We start from the raw sequence: 18480 nt of genomic DNA on the forward strand, positions 1-18480 counted from the left end.
ACACAGGGCGCCTTTCCTTTGTGAACTTTTTTGCAAAATTAAGAGTATACCCACTTCTCCAGGCACCACTACACCACGGCATAGGGCCAATGGAAAGACAGCAGTCACACACAGTATGAGGGGGTGGCATGTAGCCTAGTGGTTAGAATGTTGGACTAGTAACTGAAAGGTTGCCAGATTGAATCCCCGAGCTGGCAAGGTAAAAATCTTTCGTTCTGCCCCTGAACAAGGCAGTTAACCCATTGTTCCTAGGCCGTCATTGAAAATGAGAATTTGTTCTTAACTGACTTGCATTGTTAAAGGTAAAATAAGATGCTAAAGGATAAGCAGTCCATAAACTCAGACATAATAAGCCAGTAGGTCCCAATCATAATATAAAAACAACCATTAAGCATTTCCTAATTGAATAGCTATTACTTCCCATTGCAAAAAACATTTCATGTTTGCATACAAAGTAACCAGTGACCTAAAGTGGAACTGACCGTGTTTTAACTACTTCGCAGATATGAAACAGACAATCATAATATCAGTCAAAAATATCAAATTCCCAGTTTATGCTACAAAACCGTCTTTATAAGAGGTTTTTAAAAATAGGTTCTATTTGACTCAACGTACCATGCCATACACTAAGGCATTGTTGGCTGAATAGATGGATGCAGTTCAATGAATGATTAGTATAATTCACCAATACATTTATATTGCTAACAGGTTGTACATCACAGCTGGCCTGGTACATAGTTCTGTGTCTCCATTCAGGATGTACGGTTTCAGTTTCAAAGACTCAATATTCTGGACAAAAACATACGAATGTAACTAAGGCGAGGGATTTCAATTACAATCAAACTAGCAAGGGCAATGATCACAAGTCAGTCCTAACGTGGCTAATAGGCTAGTATGTATCTTTATGTATCAAGTTAAAAACACAGTCTAACATTAGCTAGATAGCTAGCTTCTAGGAGGATGTCATGTCATTGGAAGAGTAGGTGAGTGACTGACTTTTTGCTTTCCCAATCTACATTGCTATAGAATTTTCACAAATGCCCTAGTATACATAATTCCCAAACATTCTAAGAATTTATGAAAATTACCATATCTAAGTGGTCGCTTCTCAGTGTACTTTTTTTTTTTAAGTGTCATATTCTTCCTGGGGGTGTATCTGAACAGATTTTAATCAAATGTAATGTTGCTAAAATGCTGTCAGTTCCACTTTAAAACACAATGTTTCACATTTTCAAAGAGATGGCTAACAGCAAGCGCACTGCAATAAAACACACAGTTCCACACACCAGATGATGATTATTTGACAAAATTACAATCCTGGTCTTGAATTGGACTCGCATTCTTCTGGTCTCAGTCTTGGACCCCTTGTCCCTTGCAGCTCTTCAAATCTTATCTTATGTCTTTCAGTCATTAGATGTTTTCATCAGCTGTCACAGAGAAGCAGTCCAGCCTTTATTTGTAGTTTCTTCAGCTGGACTGTTGGAAAGACGTTGGAACCAGGGAGGTTCTATGGAAGCCACAGTAGCTTCAGTTCTAGCTCGACATCCTCAAGCGTCTAACCTCTGTGACACCATCCCTCTTAGTCCACCTTCTTAGGCTTGCGATTCTTCCAGGTGACCACTCCAATGAAGGTACCTGAGGATGAGAAGAAAATGTCTGTTTTAAGGAGAATAATATGGTCACTGTTCATAAAGGCCAGACTAAAATACAGTAGATGCAACACACAGAATCACCAACGTGTGTACTGCATATGGATCTGCAGTTAAAGTGGAAATGCCAGCATTCTAGCAACATTAAATCATTTTTATTTGTTTTTACATTTTCTGTCAGACGAGCACTTTGATTTGGTCATTTTCACCCAAAAAATGTGTAGTAAGGCAATTGTGAAAATTCTACAGCAATATAGGAGTGGGAAAGTGACCGTGGGTTTGTATAATTAATACACTGCAGTAAATAAAAGCAAATAAAAACATCTCTCCAGGACTGGCGTCTACGCAGACCGGTGCGCCATAGCCAATCAGACCTATAAGCAAATAGCCATCTGCGACACAGGCCTGCCATCATTCACTCTGACTGGACGTTTACAGGCAGTAGCAACAGCGCAACTTTATAACATTAGAACACATTCGCCAAAAGCAACAAAATACACCTGAATGGATTTCTGCAATTACGTTAATACCACAGGAGTCATTTACATTTGAGAACTTCACAATCCGATTGATCAAACAACCATGAAAAAGGTAGGCTCACTTTCCCTCAATTGCCTATGCACATCAACAACTAATGCTAGCCAGAGTGAGGCGCAAAAATCTAATGCGGGGATGCAAACTGGTGAGGGCCCAAAAAGGGCTGAAACATGCAAAAAAAATCCCTGCTAGGGGGAAAAGCAGGTTAACTAATTAAACAACAAAGAATATGATCTACATGATCAGTCTCTGTGTAAGATAAAAAGTGGTTATTGTGAACCTAAAGAAAGCAATCCAATGTTATTTGTTGCCTAGACTTTAATGCAAAAAAAAAGTAATGAAAAAACCCCACTAATATTGCAGTTAGCCATGACAGTCTTTATAATAGAACGCTTATGACCACACACATCTAAATATTGCACTTGGGGAAAAAAACATCTTAAAGTAGAAATAGAATGAAACAAACAGGCATTCTATTTTTGCTCTATAGACATCGATCAAGTGCACAAGGCTACGTGTGCAAAAATAACGTTCCCCGAGTTAAAACCCTCACACACACACGTTACTGTCAAGTTCAACACAACAAAAACAATATCTTTGGGCTACACTGCACATTACACACTTTCTGCCTATGGACATCCATCTACAATGTGCCAGCAAAAGTGAGAGAGGGAAAGTGTGTGGTGTTCCTTTCACCTCTATAGTGGCATCCAGCTTAAGCCAGGCCCAGCGCCAGCTACACTTGATCCCTGAATCCACTTGTATAACAAGCAACGCCTCATTTTTCACCTAATTCTCTCATTCTGAAAATTAACCGCATACCGTAGAGGGAAAACAATAGTTAACAGATAGTGGTTAGTTCATTAGCTAGTTAACATTTCACACAGATTGCCAGGGTCCAGTAAGCAACTAACACGTTATAACTTGAACGGCAAGTCGTATACCAGTTAATACTAAAACAAGGCAAATTTTATTAGTCACGTGCCAAATACAATGTGGTGTAAACCTTAGTGAAATGCTTACTTATGAGCCCCTAACCAACAGTGCAGTATAATTTTTTTTTAGATAAGAATAAGAGATAAAAGTAACAAGTAATTAAAGAGCAGCAGTAAAAAATAATATGTACAGGGGGGTGCCGGTACAGAGTCAATGTGCGGGGGCACCGGTTAGTTGAGGTAGTATGTACATGTAGGTAGAGTTAATTGAAGTGACTATGCATAGATGACAAGAGAGTGGCAGTGGTGTGGAGAGGGGGGGGGGGGGGAAATGCAAATAGTCTGGGTAATCATTTGAATAGATGTTCAGGAGTCTTATGGCTTGGGGGTAGAAGCTGTTTAGAAGCCTTTTGGACCTAGACTTGGTGCTCCGGTACCTCTTGCCGTGTGGTAGCAGAGAGAACAGTCTTTGACTAGGGTGGCTGGAGTCTTTGACAATTTTCAGGGCCTTCCTCTGACACCGCCTGGTATAGAGGTCCTGGATGGCAGGAAGCTTGGCCCCAGTGATGTACTGGGCTATTCGCACTACCCTCTGTAGTGCCTTGCGGTCGGAGGCCGAGCAGTTGCCATGCCAGGCAGTGATGCAACCAGTCAGGATGCTCTCGATGGTGCAGCCGTAGAACCTTTTGAGGATCTGAGGACCTATGCCAAATATTTTCAGTCACCTGAGGGGGAATAGGTTTTGTTGTGTCCGCTTCACGACTGTCATGGTGTGCTTGGACCAAGTTAGTTTGTTGGTGATGTGGACACCAAGGAACTTGAAGCTCTCAACCTGCTCCACTGCAGCCCCGTCGAAGAGAATGTGGACGTGCTCGGTCCTCTTTTTCCTGTAGTCCACCATCATCTCCTTTGTCTTGATCACATTGAGGGAGAGGTTGTTGTCCTGGCACCACACGACCAGGTCTCTGACCTCCTCCCTATAGGCTGTCTCGTTGTTGTCGGTGATCAGGCTGTTGTGTCATTGTCAAACTTAATGATGGTGTTGGAGTAGTGCCTGACCGTGCAGTCATGAGTGAATGGGGAATACAGGAGGGGGCTGAGCACACACCCCTGAGTTGAGGATCAGCGTGGCGGATGTGTTGTTACCTACCCTTACCACCTGGGGGCGGCCCGTCAGGAAGTCCAGGATCCAGTTGCAGACGGAGGTGTTTAGTCCCAGGGTCCTGCGCTTATTGATGAGCTTAGAGGGCACTATGGTGTTGAACGCTGAGCTGTAGTTAATGAATAGCATTCTCACATAGGTGATCCTTTTGTCCAGGTGGGAAAGGGCAGTGTGGAGTGCAATAGAGATTGCATCATCTGTGGATCTGTTGGGGCGGTATGCAAATTGGAGTGGGTCTAGGGTTTCTGGGATGATGGTGTTGATGTGAGCCATGACCAGCCTTTCAAAGCATTTCATGGCTACAGACGTGAGTGCTACGGGGTCGGTAGTCATTTAGGCAGGTTACCTTAGTGTTCTTGGGCACGGGCACAGGCACTGTGGTGGTCTGCTTAAAACATGTTGGTATTACAGACTCGGACAGGGAGAGGTTGAAAATGTCAGTGAAGACACTTGCTAGTTGGTCAGTGCATGCTCGCCGTACACGTCCTGGTAATCCGTCTGGCCCTGCGGCCTTGTGAATGTTGACCTGTCTAAAGGTCTTACTCACATCGGCTGCGGAGAGCATGATCACACAGTCTTCCGGTACAGCTGGTGCTCTCATGCATGTTTCAGTGTTATTTCCCTCGAAGTGAGCATAAAGTAGTTTAGCTGAACCGGTAGGCTTGTGTCACTGGGCAGCTCTCAGCTTTGCTTCCCTTTGTAGTCTAATGGTTTGCAGGTCCTGCCACATCCGACGAGCGTCAGAGCCGGTGTAGTACGACTTGATCTTAGTCTTGTATTGATGCTTTGCCTGTTTGATCGTTTGTCGGAGGGCATAGAGGGATTTCTTATAAGCGAATTGGTTAGGTTACTAATGTTAGCTCATCTGATGTTGTAACGTTAGCTAGCTGTCTGACTATTAGCAAGCTAATTGTCACACCATAAACTTTTTATCAGATGGGTTGGCTAATGTTGCGCAACATTCCTCTGGCTAGTTAACGGAGAATTCGATCCAGCTAGCAAGATACTTAACAATGCTAATACTTGTTCCACCACACTTTCTCCCTCACCTCAAACTTTCCAAATCTCAGTTGTTTTTCAGTTACAGCTCATGAAGTACTCTTCATCACCTTCTCATCACCTTCTCACCCTCGTCTCCGTGGTCAGGCTTCTAACGTTACCTCTTCATTGTCGTTCAGGAGACGCGCTGCTGCAAATGCCTTTCTACTCTCTGCTGTCTTACCAGAGCGCACGCTGATGCTGTAACTAGCAAATTGGTTCTCTTCTCTCTTCAGTCGCTTGCTGCGCTGCATTCTTGCATTCTGTTGTTATGTAAACGATTGGCTGAGCCTTGGATACAGCCAGTATTGCTCCAAACGCGCATTACTCGTCCGCTTATAGCCAGTAGTGATCCAAACCACCTCCCTCCCAAACTTTTCTCATCGGACCTACACTAATCACAAAGCTATGTCACCTATTTTGGATTCAAAACGACGAAAGGGGACTATTGTGCATCCCTGCTAATGAGAGAACATTAGATAAACCCTCTCAAACTTTTTCAGTTAGTTGGCCTTCAAAATTGCACTGATAAACGATGGGGAATAGTAGCCTGCTCGTACTTCTGCAATGCATGCTTGTCAGAACCCACATTTTGACAACTGAATGGGAACTTGCCTACCCACCCATTTGATCTATGCCAAATAAATGTGATTGACAACTAAGATATATGTTAACTGAGGATAAGTCATTCAAGTTCAGCATAGTTAGCTAGTTAGGAAAGTGATCTCTAGCTGTAGCCAACAAAAAACGGTATGATTGGGAAAAGTCGGTCACTCACCCACTCCTCCAAGACATGACATCCTCCCAGCAGCTAGCTAACTTTAGGCTCCGTATTTTTAGCATGCTAAATAAATAGCTAGCTACATAAATAGAGTTTGGGGTGTCAAACTCAATCAGTGCATGGGCCAGATTGGGGGGAAAAAACGAATTCGTGGCCCAGACTAAGCCATTTTTCTTTTTACAAAAAAGAAACTTGGAACTGCGAACCAACCCGGCCACTGTATTATTTGGAAAAAAATATGGCCCTTTATAATGTCCACTGTATATAGCATTTTAACATTAAAACAAAAAAGATAAATAATATTTGTCCTGCCTTTGCTGCTATGCTTGCATAATATGCTGCGACCTTAATCAAAAAGTATTTAATAACAAAAACATAGCTATAAGCTGTTGTAAAAAATTTAAATTTTTTAAAATTGCACTGCATGGATCACCGGTGTGGTTAAATGCAGCATTGCTGTATGGTGCACTCAAAACGTATTGTAGTTGAATAGCCAGCCTAGGCTACTGCTCTGATTTTGCTGTAATAGGCCTACTTGTTTTTCCTTTGCATGGTGTTTCGTTGCAGGTTGTTTGTTTAGTTATTCATTGTCAAGCTTTAAAAAACGAAACCAGACAGCAACAATTTAGTAGCCTAGCTAGGACTGTGGCATGTGTCTGTACTCTTTCCCTCCACTGTGCGCTGTAAATGGAACACAAATGCAGCGCAATTGAATTCACCTATGCAACCACATCAGGCAGTCATTTCATAAAGTAGATGACTCGACTGACTCATTTATACTCGCCTGTGCGTAATATTCAGACTGCGGGCCTTGTGTTTGTCACGTGTGCTAGCCTCTTACCCACGTTATGACTGACTTTTCCCTTGCTAGTTTGATTGTACTGACATTCCCAGTTACAGTCGTCCATTTCCCCCCCAAAATATTTCTGTAATGAAAACTGAAACAGAGCATCCCGAATGGGTGGAGGCAGCAAACAATGTGCCAGGCCAGCTGTGATTTACAACCTGATAGCAATATTTTTTAGACTACCAAGAAATGTATTGGTGAATTATATTAATCATGCATTGAACTGCATCCATCTATTTTGCCAACAATGCGTTACTGTATGTCATGGAATTTTGACTCAAATAGAACCTCTTTTTAAAACCTCATACTGAATTGGTTTCAAAGCATAAACTGGGAATTTGATATTTTTGACTGATAATATGTTTGTTTCATATTAGCAAAGTAGTTAAAACACTGTCAGTACCACTTTAAGTTCTGGTGATTTGTAGACCACCAGATAGACATCACAGCAGCACCTAGCTCAGGGAGATCGTTTTGAACAAACAGAATGCCCTAGAATACATAGATCCTATGTCTATCCAGTTCTTTCAGATCTACAGGCTGGAGGCAGGGAACAGGGAAGGGACCAAAACACTGGATTAGAACCCATCCAATGTAGCATTCCAGAACTCACCTACACTGAGCAGCAGTATCAATGCTGCGATCCCAGGTAGAATCACAGAATACTCCCGTTGAAGAAAATACTGGTGGACCACATGATCGCTGTCCACGAACGGCTGGAAAAGGTACATTATCAGTCAAGTTAGTCAGTGGACACAAAAACGCTTTCAGGCAACAAGTTTAATTGCAGATCTAATCTATAGCCTGGTCCCAGAATGGATTGTGCTGTCTTGGAAAATCATTGGTCTACCATGGCAGGTGTTGGCAAAACAGCACAAACAGATCTTGGACCAGAATAGCAGATCTAGGCTATAAATGACCTACCAGAATGATTACCCATATTGTGTAGTATGTAAACAACAGGAGGCTGAAGCCAACAAGGCCCATGCCAACTGCTTGGTCTTCCCCTGTGGCCTACAAGAAATTAAGACCAAATGTATGAGTGTGAGGTTAAAAATAGCTAATGCATCATATGAATAGCTATTATTACTAATAATAAGAACACTTAGTACGCATGGTTAGATAGCTTTAAGTATACGGTGATTCATATAACTAACCAGGTAAACTAGCTAACACTACGAAGTTTCATTTGACAATCTGGCCAGGTGATAAAATTAACCAGGCATGACACAAAAAAGACAATAGTGTGATAGATTGCTGTAACTACCATACAGTACAGACAGGTTTGAGAGATTATCTAGGAAGCTAATTCAGTTTAGCATACACCTTTTCTGGCTTTGACTTGGTCTCTGGAGCTTCCCTAACGACATTTTACCAGCTAATTCGTATATAATTAAATATATTTGTGGATATAAATAAAATGGCAGCATTATGCAGGGTAAATCACAACTTTGTAATTTCTCTCACCATTTCTGACGTGTTGTTTCCGCGTATGATTCACTTCCGTAAACTGCGAGGGTGACCCGGATCTTTTTTTTTTTTCATTGTCACGTGCCCATTACAGTGAAATGCCTTTTTTGCATGCTCTTTCCCAACGATGCAGTAATCAATATCAGTAGTACTATAACGAAAAAGTTAAGTAGAACAAAAACACATAATGAATAGAAATAAGATGACCACGAGAAAGTAAGTAAGTTATATACAGGGTCACGCTATATACATGGTTTTCTTGGGAGTTGTTGTTTAAAAAGGTTTCCCACTCTTTGGTTGTATGCCAGCATCTATAAAGGTTTTCTGTACAAGTCAGGTAGACTAGAGCACCTTGCCAAATGGTGATTCAAATTGAAAATAATTATGTTATCATAATTTACTATTAGGCCTGCTACATACATTACTGTTCTTCCGTTTGTCAGTGGTGTAAAGTACTTAAATACAAATACTTTAAAGTACTACCTAAGTAGTTTTGGGGGGTATCTGGACTTTACTTTACTATTCATATTTGTTACAACTTTTACTTTTACTTCACTGCATTCCTAAAGAAAATGATGTACTTTTTACTCCATAAATTTTCCCTGACACACAAATGTACTTGTTACATTTTGAATGCTTAGCAGGACAGGAAAATGGTCCAATTCACGCACTTATCAAGAGAACATCGCTGGTCATCCCCTGCCTTTGATCTGGTGGACTCACTAAACACACATGCTTAGTTTGTAAATGATGCCTGGGTGTTGGAGTATGCACCTAGCTATACATAAATAAACAAATCTAGAACATTTTGCCATCTGATTTGCTTAATATAAGAAATTTGAAATTATTTCTACTTTATTTTTGATACTTAAGTACAGTTTAGCAATTACATTTACTATTGATACTTAAGTATATTTTAAACCAAATACTTTTAGACTTTTAGAAGTATGACAATTGGGTACTTTTTCCACCACTGCAAATACTTTTAGACTTTTACTCAAGTAATATTTTACTGGGTGACTTTCACTTTTACTTGAGTAACTTTCTATTAAGGTATCTTTACTTTTACTCAAGTATGAAAATATGGGTACTTTTTCCACCACTGCCATTTGTCCATTGCTGTTGGGTTACCTCTCAAATTAGTAGGCGTAGAGTATTACCACCTATGAATCTATTTCAACATCCTCCTTGGTAAATGTGAATGTGGCCACCCAACATCTTGTCATAGTTGTACCAGCTGGAGGATTCATCTTGTCATAGTTGTACCAGCTGGAGGATTCATGACCTGAAATCTCGATCACATGTAAGTGATGGGTGTGTCCTTGAGATGCTAGTGTACACATGTAACTCAGACATATTTCCACTACACAGATGGAGTCAAAGTAACAGCATGATCATCACCGAGGTATAGACTCCTATATGAAATTCTGAGCTACATTGTATTATGGATTTGTAATAAATCAGCCCAAAAGTTTTTCAGATGCCCAACAATAGTTTTATTTCCACAAAATATGACATTTACACTGTTCAACTAGACATTTACAATCTAAAATAGGAAACATTAGAATAGTGTGTAGAAATATAGTTCCAATTCATCATGTAACAGTGTACCTCCACATGTGAGTTTAAAGTAATAGAATAAATACATTTTAGGAGAAAAAATGAAGATGAGAAAACTTTGGCGCAATGCCTGTAAGTGTGTGTGTAAAATAAATATCTCACAATAATTCTGGAAAATCTGAAAAATTGTCATTTCAATAGTCGTCTATTGATATAAATTCATGAAATGTTGATTTTTAAATCATTTAAAAAAAATCTCATCTTTATTCTTAATCAAGGTCATGAGTTTGGGTGGACCCTCGGAGAGTCTTGGACTCGTAGCTTTAAAATCAATTTACAAAGATGACAAAATAAGAGGTATAAAATGAAGGTTAAATAATTAAAATAGGTGAAATGTTAGGTCAAGATAGTTGCCCAGACCTATGTGCTGTTATGAATCTAGGAATAGCATATCTGGTCCCCATTCAATCATGGTTCCTCTACCTACTGAGCTGATGAGCCTTAGGAACGGCCCATGTGAGTTTTTGAACCATGAAAGTGATTTACAGTACTCCCCCTCTATCTTTCAGAGAGCAATCTCAGAGTGTTGACTGCCATCCTCTACCTACTGTACCAAGTTCTTCAACCCACAACATGGGGTGGATATTCTGGTTGATTTAAAATGCAATGACAAATATTTGATGATGTGTTGCACCAGAGAAATCTCACCCTGTGTTGATGCATTCATATTTCAAATATGCAGGATAAAATCCTTGGCGCTCCATTCATGGCAGCAGAACCTCATGTTAACATGGTTCTACTCTGGTTACAAACAGTCAAGTACGTAGGAAAACAGAACCCAAACAATACAAGGATTATACAACAAGCCCTCTTGTACACATAAAATCAGTACCAGGAGAATCAGAAACATCAATTATTTTAACTCTAGAGTAGACCAAAAAATGTTTGTAAATTGTATACAATTTTTTTTTTGTGTTACAAAGAAGAGAGAGCACAAAGTAAACCAGCCAGCTGGTTTGGAAATACAAAAAACTAAAATATGAATTAAGTGTTTGACATTAGCACTATTATCAGTTTATCATTAATACAAATGATTATTATACTACTAAGAGACAGTGTAATGTAATGAGAGGCAGAGTGAAAGATAGTCGTTTTGCTGTAAAAGCCCCTGTTAAAATACACAGATTCAGTGCCTTACTTATATCAAGTTAATGAAATAGAGGTGAATGGTCCACATCAATTTGACACATTCAAATAAAGCTAAGAAGAATGTCTGTGTCGTTAACATTTTCCCACAAACGAAAACAAAAGCACATTGCAACAGCACAAAAATACCAATTTTATTTTTCAAGGGCCAGGATTTTGGACATTTTCTCTCTATGCCTCTGAATGTCAAATCTCAGTATGCTATGAATGTCTGGCGTGGTGTAAATAAAACACATCCTTGTTAGGAAGATACAGTATGTTGAGGCTACATGTGTGTAGATAAAAGCCCATGATCACTTTTTCCTTTGAAAGACATTTTAAATGAGCAGACTAAGGGCGAAAAGACAGGCTAAGCAATAGGTCCGTTTTCCTGCTGAGGACTCAGGTCAACTGAAAGGATACTCAGGGGTCAAGAACCGTAAGACAGGCGAGTGGCAAGCTGTTTTGATCTCAGCACACATAAACAATTCGACTTGCACACGCACATACATTTGCAGCACAGACATACACACATGCACAAACACGCGTGCACAGGCAGACGCACACATGCACACACGGACATACACACGCACAATATGCAGACGTTTACACACAAACTCACACATTCTCGTTCCCTCTCCGTCCCTCGCAAAGACGTGCGCAGGCACACAGGCACAAGCACGCATACAAAAGGACATTGTCATTTGGGGATGAGGGTGGAGCTTCTTCTGAAAACCCTCCATTGTTAGCCAGTGCACACCAGGTGCATTGTGCCACATGGGGCAGCTGTATGAGACTGACTCATTGGCTCTGATTGGCTCTGACTACACCATACCTACAATGCAATGTTCTTCTGACACATTCAAAATCTGGGGGCGACAGAAATGAAATTACATTTCCCCTCAGGAAATAGAATAGCTTGGTCATTTTGGAGAAGATGACCAGATACTGTCAGTTGTATCATTAGAGCCCTTATTCACCTGTAAGTTGATTTTGCTTGATAACGAGGCAACATCTCGGGTGATATTGCGACTTAAGTGGAACGGCAACCGTTGGACAGCTCATATAGCCAAGGCCACATCGAAAGTATTTCACAAAGAAGGATTGTGAAGTTAGCTGGCTAACTTTAGTACCCCACTTCAGTAACTTAACAACATATTATGGGCCCCAATTCAATCAAAATCAGTAACCAGGTTTAAAAAAAACAATACTCTTCCCTTGTAGCGAGAAAGCAAGTTTTAAATAATATGCATCACACTGTAAACATTGGTTTGTTTAGAACACCGATCCAAAAGTGCTTTTTTGCAGCTCAAGAAGAGTTTTATAATCATCCCAGAAACCTGGTAACGGACAGCTCCTGTCCTTGAGAACAGGGACTGATGTCATGGGCGTGGTGACTCAAATCAATTAGGTCTGACGTACATGACAGATGAGTGACAGGCCAGGGACAAAACAGTACAGGGAAACCCACCATCCATATATCCTAAGACAGACACATGACTAACAACAAAAATAGAGGAACCAAGAAAAGTTGAGTCTGATTTTCCTACTTTTACAGTATAGTCACCAAGCCAGCTGGTGAACTTCAGGATAGTATTTTACTTTAAGGACGTAAAGCAGACTATGTAAAAGACCCAAGGGAGGAGAAGACCAAGGGCGTAGACTAATCAATTACCAACCCTACCTGCATTTACCGAGAGTAATTGATGAATCACACATAGACAATGGCAGGTATGTACAGTTGCATATGGCCAGCCATATGTGCACACATTTCTCGTTCTCAGGTCTGTATATAAACATTATCTATTGTGATATTACATATTTATATGCATATATTCTATAACATTCTATAACTTTATAATTCTATAACATGGGTTATTTGGGCTATACAGTAACTTTGACCCCAGGTCTAGTACTGTTGTTCTGGAATCTGAGGATTGCAAGGGGTTCATCGAAAATAGAACATTTCACATTGAAAACCACCCATTGAAGCCTAGTTCAAATGGTCTGTTCAATTTATCCACATCTTTCTTGGTTTTAGCACACTCCCCTCACTTGAATTGATACACAAAATTATACACATAGGGTAAACCATAATGTTCCAACTTGAGGCAGCCACATTTGACTCCAATGCCTTTTCCTGATTTTCAGTGTTGCACTACAATTTCCACGATGCGATTGTTTTTCATTTCTCTCTCTATCAAGTACTTTGCACACTTTACACCTACGGTCCCCCAGATGAAAGCATCGATTTAAAAGCTTTTCTACATTAATGGATTATTCATACGTCCCACCTCCCACCTACATCACCTTAAATATCTGCTTAAATGTCTGATTAAAGGGTTACATCTGTTGTATAGTGGTGTTTGTTGAAGTGGTGTATATCAAAAGGAGGCCAGTCGTATGTGCATTTGTGCGCGCACACACACACACACACACACACATACACAAAACAGTTCAAAACAGTGGAGTTGTCTTCAGTGTCCCTCATGTACCCTTTGCCCACCAGCTGAGAGAATGAGTGAGACGGAGGGAGGGGGGGTAGAGTGATTTGACATCCATCCATCTTCATCGTTAGTGGCTCTCGATCACTACTGGCTCAAAGGCACCAGCAATCACCCTACAGCAAACACATAAGAAGACGAAGGGGTTCAATTCTTTCTTTTATTACCTTAACAAATGATATGTTCTGGATCCTCATAACATACTACACACAGATAATCAAATTATCACAAATTACCTGTTTCCTAGCTGTGTCCCACTCAGGGCTGTAGTCCCATCTTTGCTGACAAACAATCTGAGGTTGCTGTCTGTATGTGGAAGCAGGAATGAAGGACAAGAAAGATAGAGAGGGCACACAGAGGGATAACATAGGTATAGGATGAAATAGTGAGAAGAAGAGTGAGAAGCACAACGTTATCACTGTGTGGTCATGCTCACTGTTGTCATTTTCTATGAGCTATTCCATCAACACAATTGGCCCAGCGTTGTCCGGGTTAGGGTTTGGCCGGGGTAGGCCATCATTGTAAATAAGAATTTGTTCTTAACTGACTTGCCTAGTTAAATAAAGGTTAAAAAAATATACAAAATAAATACACAATCTTCACAACTAGTCTTCACCGTTCCATCATGGCAACTCCCCTCCGCATACCTTCTTTGTGGTTGTTGACATCAGCAAAGTTCTGGCTCTGGATGATCTTGTCCACAATGTCGTCGGCGTCGATGCGCGTGTCGTCCACCCAGGTGGGGTGGCTTTCCACAGAGTCCTTCTTCCTCCTGGCAGGTCACATGACATGGTTAACCAACAACACCTGATCGAGGCTTTCTCAGTCATCAGTGATTGTGGTGCAGTTAACCAGTAACATCTGAGCAAGGCTATTACTATCAAATGCTTTTTAGGTCGTAGTAGTCTCATTATATGACATGTCAAATACTGTTCTTTGACGCGTATCTATTTGACACGGTACGCCGAAACAGGGTTCGATATATTACTGCGGAAAAGTAACCAGCAACCCAGCAACAGATTGGATATTTGGGAATAAATGTAATGACCTCGAAAAATAGAAATGTGTGTCTGTATGTGTCTGTGTCTGTCTATGTGTGCGTGTGCTGTGGCTTGCCTGGAGGGTCTATTGGAGAGCAGGACAGGGCGTAGGGGCCGTATGGGTCTCTCAGGCTTGGTGCCTGGCTCTCCTGGTGTCTGGGGGTCTGCTACCCAGACGTGGGGGGTCTGGGTAGGGGTGCCCAGGCTCCCGGAGGTACTGCTGCTGGTTGAGGCATTGCGGCGGTGGGTGAGGTCTGTCAAGCTGGAGGAGCAAGAGTGTTCCATGCTGTAGCCTGGGAGAGAAGGGGAGGGCATACAAGTAAATCAGACCCCCATACACACACTGTGCATGCACATACAGTACAGATGCATGTGTACGCACAAACAGTACACATTGGCACGCGCATACACACACAGGATTGTCATATAACCCTGTGACAGATATTATTTATCCATCATTCTCCTCCCCAGTCATGAAATCAAGGAATCGTTTAGATCAACTCAATCAAACCAAATTGAGTTAGTCCAAGGCTAAGATGAACGCCCTGACTTACATTTTTACATTTAGCAGACGCTCTTATCCAAAGTGACTTACAATTTGTGCATTCATCTTATGAAAGCTGGGCGAGAGAACCACATATCACAGTCGTAGCAAGTACATTTTCCCTCAATAAAGTAGTAGTTATAAAGAAAGTCAGTGCATTTTTTGGGGGGGGTGACAGGACGGGTGACGGGACGGGGGACTTGAGTAGCTATGGCCCTGTGGCAACATGCTCCAGGGCAAAAATTCCCCTTGGTACAGATCTACAATCAGCTTCCCCTCCACCAATCCTAACCTTAACCATTAGTGGGGAAAATGCCAATCTGATCCAAAATCAGAGCCTAGGGGCCACTTCACCCTACTCCTGCCAACATACACAATAGTAAGTTTGGCAATCTTAAAGAAGTTAACTGACCTGATATCTTGCTCATCTGGCTGGCGTAGCTGGAGTTCCGGGAGTGTCCTGTGTGAAACACTTCATCTGGGCTGGACAGGTTCTGCTCCAACTGCTCCCTAGGTAGACCTGGAGCCACAACACAACACACAAGATGATGTTAGCTTCTGTGGCATGAAATTCAACAAATGGTGTCCCACAGGGACAACAGGAGAGTCAACTTATAAAAAAATACACAAACGATTAAATTGATAATACATAGATAATAAATTAAAGTGAAAATCTGCATTGGGTATATATATTTTTTGGGCTTTGTTTTTGTTTGAACTGCAGATTGGCCCATTAATAAAGTTTCAGCAATCAGATGTGATTCACTGTCTACCAGAGTTGAGGGGAGCTGAGGGGAGTCTGGGTTTGAGGGGCCGTCCTGATGATGTCCTGGTGACGCCCCCTGGGGGAGGGTTATAGTTGGCATCGGTGCCCTCGCCCTTACAGTCCAGCTGCAGGGAGGGGTCCTGGCCCGGGATAGAGACGGACTTGGCAGTGCTGGGGGGCCTACAGGATCAAAGGTCAAATAAAAATAAACCATTCAATCATTTCGTAGTTATATTATGAAGTAATCATAGTAAGCACTAAATACACACATTAATTGGATCGTATTTTATATAATTTTAACCAAGAGCCCCAAAAGACAGAAAAGACAATGAGTGAGGAAAACTCTTTGGGATGAGAGTGAAAGAGAGTAAAAGGAGGAAATTACTTTCCAGAATCTGAGGTGATTTACTTTATGATATCGATTTTGGCCAAAAGGTGGCGCCAGAGGTCCAACTCACGTTTTAAAGCAGGGATCTCCTGACAAAAGTGTGAATCCAATAGTAACCTAGAAAATAGACAACAATATTATAATTATTATCATACATCATCTTTATTGATATTATTGTAAAATGTTACAACAGAACACTTCAACTACTGTTTTTTTCCCCTCATTGCATTCAAAACTACAGCACGTACGGTAGCTATGTGAGTAAGTTTGATAAAAACCGTCAGGTTAAAAATAAGCCAAAAGAGTGGCACCTGGCAAGATCAGTCTATTCATCCATTTACTGTGCAAATAACTGTCCACTCTAAATGCCTAGTTGGAAAGCTAACCGTTTATTCAACCTGAACAAGTCTCAGCATGGCCTTGATCTCTCTGTGCAGAGTGCAGAGGACATGTCTTTGCACATGGGGCTTCGATGAGCTCATGTGAACGTGTGTGTGTGTGTGGTTACCTTGAGAATGGAGTTATCCTGTCGAGTGTTCTTGGTGTCGTAGCCCTCGAGAATACAGCAGTGCACGGTGGAGCCTGAGCCAGCAAACTCCGCCATGTTGAGGTCAGCAAAGCCCAGCTGCAGGGAGGGGGAAAGAGAGAGAAAGAGAGAGAGAGAGAAAGGGAGAAGAGGGAAGAAAGAGAGATGATGATGATGATAACAAATTGCATATAGAAAATTTGTATACCGTTATCAGAATAGAATGACAATTCTCTGGTATACCGGTACTCATGTGGTTACCAACTATCCATTAAATACACCTGCCCCCATTGTAATAAGGCTTCCCTTGGTATTGCTGTACTTAGGCATGCTTCCTTTCAATGTGAGATGGGTGGTTTCAAACCAGCTCCCCAATGGGACTTGCGCATACACACATCATGCATTTTGTATAAGCATGATGTGTATGCTCGCTTTCGGCATGCCATTCCAGTATTTTTACTCTACTGGGTGGGAGATGAGCGAAGGGCTAACACACACCACCCCCAAAGAGCCGTTACATAACTATCCATGTGAGGCTGGCGAGGTCACCCAACCGTGATGCCTCTCACTCGATTAGGGACAACTAGTGCTCCCTCACCTACTTCTCTCGGTCTCCTCTCTTCTTCTCTTTTTTTCTCTCTGTCCCCTTATCTCCCTATTCTCTCTCTCCTTCTATTCATTTAATCTACCCCTCTCTTTTCTGTCTCAGCCTCCAGCCAATCCGGATGAACACAAATGTGCCATAACATAATGTCACCAGCCAGCGAAACCATTGCTGACAGGGTATGGTGCTGTTGTTACGTTGGTTCAACTGAGGGAATTCCATCAGGATTTCAAAAGCATATTTTACTTATAGAGGCTAAAGATGTTCCTGCTAGTTGTTGTCTTCGGTATGCTCCATATTGATTCGTTTAGCATTCAGGAATCGACTCACTCAATTCTCGCTCAAATCTTAATCAATCTCAAAACTGAGCCAGAGGTCTTTATAATAATGGTTTATTGACTTAAATGAATGTTCCACTCCAAAGATGATGTTCAGTGGGGAGATAGCTAATATACAAAACGACTAGCCCCTAACATTGTGACAACATTCACAACCACTACACAAACAAGCACAATCTTGGGTAAACATGACACTGACCTTTTTACTGTTTCCCTGACAACATAGAGCCTTTGAAGTCATGTGACTACCTCCCTAGTGACAGGATTACGCAATTAGACGTCATGGTTGCTTATGAGACCACATCAGACACTGAAACCATGTTAGAAACGTCATTGTAGGTCCTCTTCTGGGCCTTCGTTTTATTGTATACAATATAACGCAAATCATGTCTATTAAAGAAACTTATTTGGGTATAAAACAAATATGAATAAAGGTTGTTAGGTGTCATATCCTGACAGAAACGGTTATTAATGGTATCTGTTATGTCATGCTTATGACAGTGTAAAGTTGTATTTATGACAAGCAAATACAGCAAATAATGCACATCAGCTTCATGACATGCCATCAGCTTCACTTTTTCCCACTTTATTCAATGTCACCTAATT

General features: G+C 41.3%; 2 protein-coding genes across 4 annotated transcripts in view; both read right to left on the bottom strand.

The window, feature by feature from the left end:
• Nucleotides 1-677: 677 nt before the first annotated feature.
• LOC139551700 (dolichol phosphate-mannose biosynthesis regulatory protein-like) lies at nucleotides 678-8555 on the bottom strand. Its single transcript, XM_071362966.1, has 4 exons — nucleotides 8417-8555; nucleotides 7874-7963; nucleotides 7563-7665; nucleotides 678-1635 (listed from the first exon to the last, which is right to left on the bottom strand). Exons 1-4 carry the CDS (start codon nucleotides 8417-8419, stop codon nucleotides 1580-1582), a joined length of 252 nt encoding a protein of 83 aa, XP_071219067.1. The 5' UTR covers nucleotides 8420-8555; the 3' UTR covers nucleotides 678-1579.
• Nucleotides 8556-9891: 1336 nt separating this feature from the next.
• LOC139551986 (early estrogen-induced gene 1 protein-like) overlaps nucleotides 9892-18480 on the bottom strand; it is a 70567-nt gene continuing 61978 nt past the window's right edge. For all 3 annotated transcript variants that reach the window (XM_071363320.1, XM_071363319.1, XM_071363321.1), the window contains 8 exons: nucleotides 16915-17031; nucleotides 16477-16523; nucleotides 16026-16198; nucleotides 15665-15772; nucleotides 14785-15001; nucleotides 14316-14440; nucleotides 13905-13974; nucleotides 9892-13784 (listed from right to left, as the gene is read on the bottom strand). In XM_071363320.1, the coding sequence (XP_071219421.1) occupies nucleotides 13739-13784; nucleotides 13905-13974; nucleotides 14316-14440; nucleotides 14785-15001; nucleotides 15665-15772; nucleotides 16026-16198; nucleotides 16477-16523; nucleotides 16915-17031 (903 nt within the window). In that variant the 3' untranslated portion in view covers nucleotides 9892-13738. The remainder of the gene's footprint in view (nucleotides 13785-13904; nucleotides 13975-14315; nucleotides 14441-14784; nucleotides 15002-15664; nucleotides 15773-16025; nucleotides 16199-16476; nucleotides 16524-16914; nucleotides 17032-18480) is intronic.

The sequence above is a fragment of the Salvelinus alpinus genome, chromosome 24 (genome assembly GCF_045679555.1).
Source record: "Salvelinus alpinus chromosome 24, SLU_Salpinus.1, whole genome shotgun sequence".
NCBI classification, from domain to species: domain Eukaryota; kingdom Metazoa; phylum Chordata; class Actinopteri; order Salmoniformes; family Salmonidae; genus Salvelinus; species Salvelinus alpinus.

Bases quoted from the DNA above. Each gene is read 5' to 3' on its own strand.
- LOC139551700 (XM_071362966.1), bottom strand. The intron at 7,666-7,873 runs GTAGGTCATTTA...TACCTTTTCCAG, and splicing joins CAATATGGGTAATCATTCTG to CCGTTCGTGGACAGCGATCA. The intron at 1,636-7,562 runs GTGAGTTCTGGA...TCTCATCCTCAG, and splicing joins GATACTGCTGCTCAGTGTAG to GTACCTTCATTGGAGTGGTC.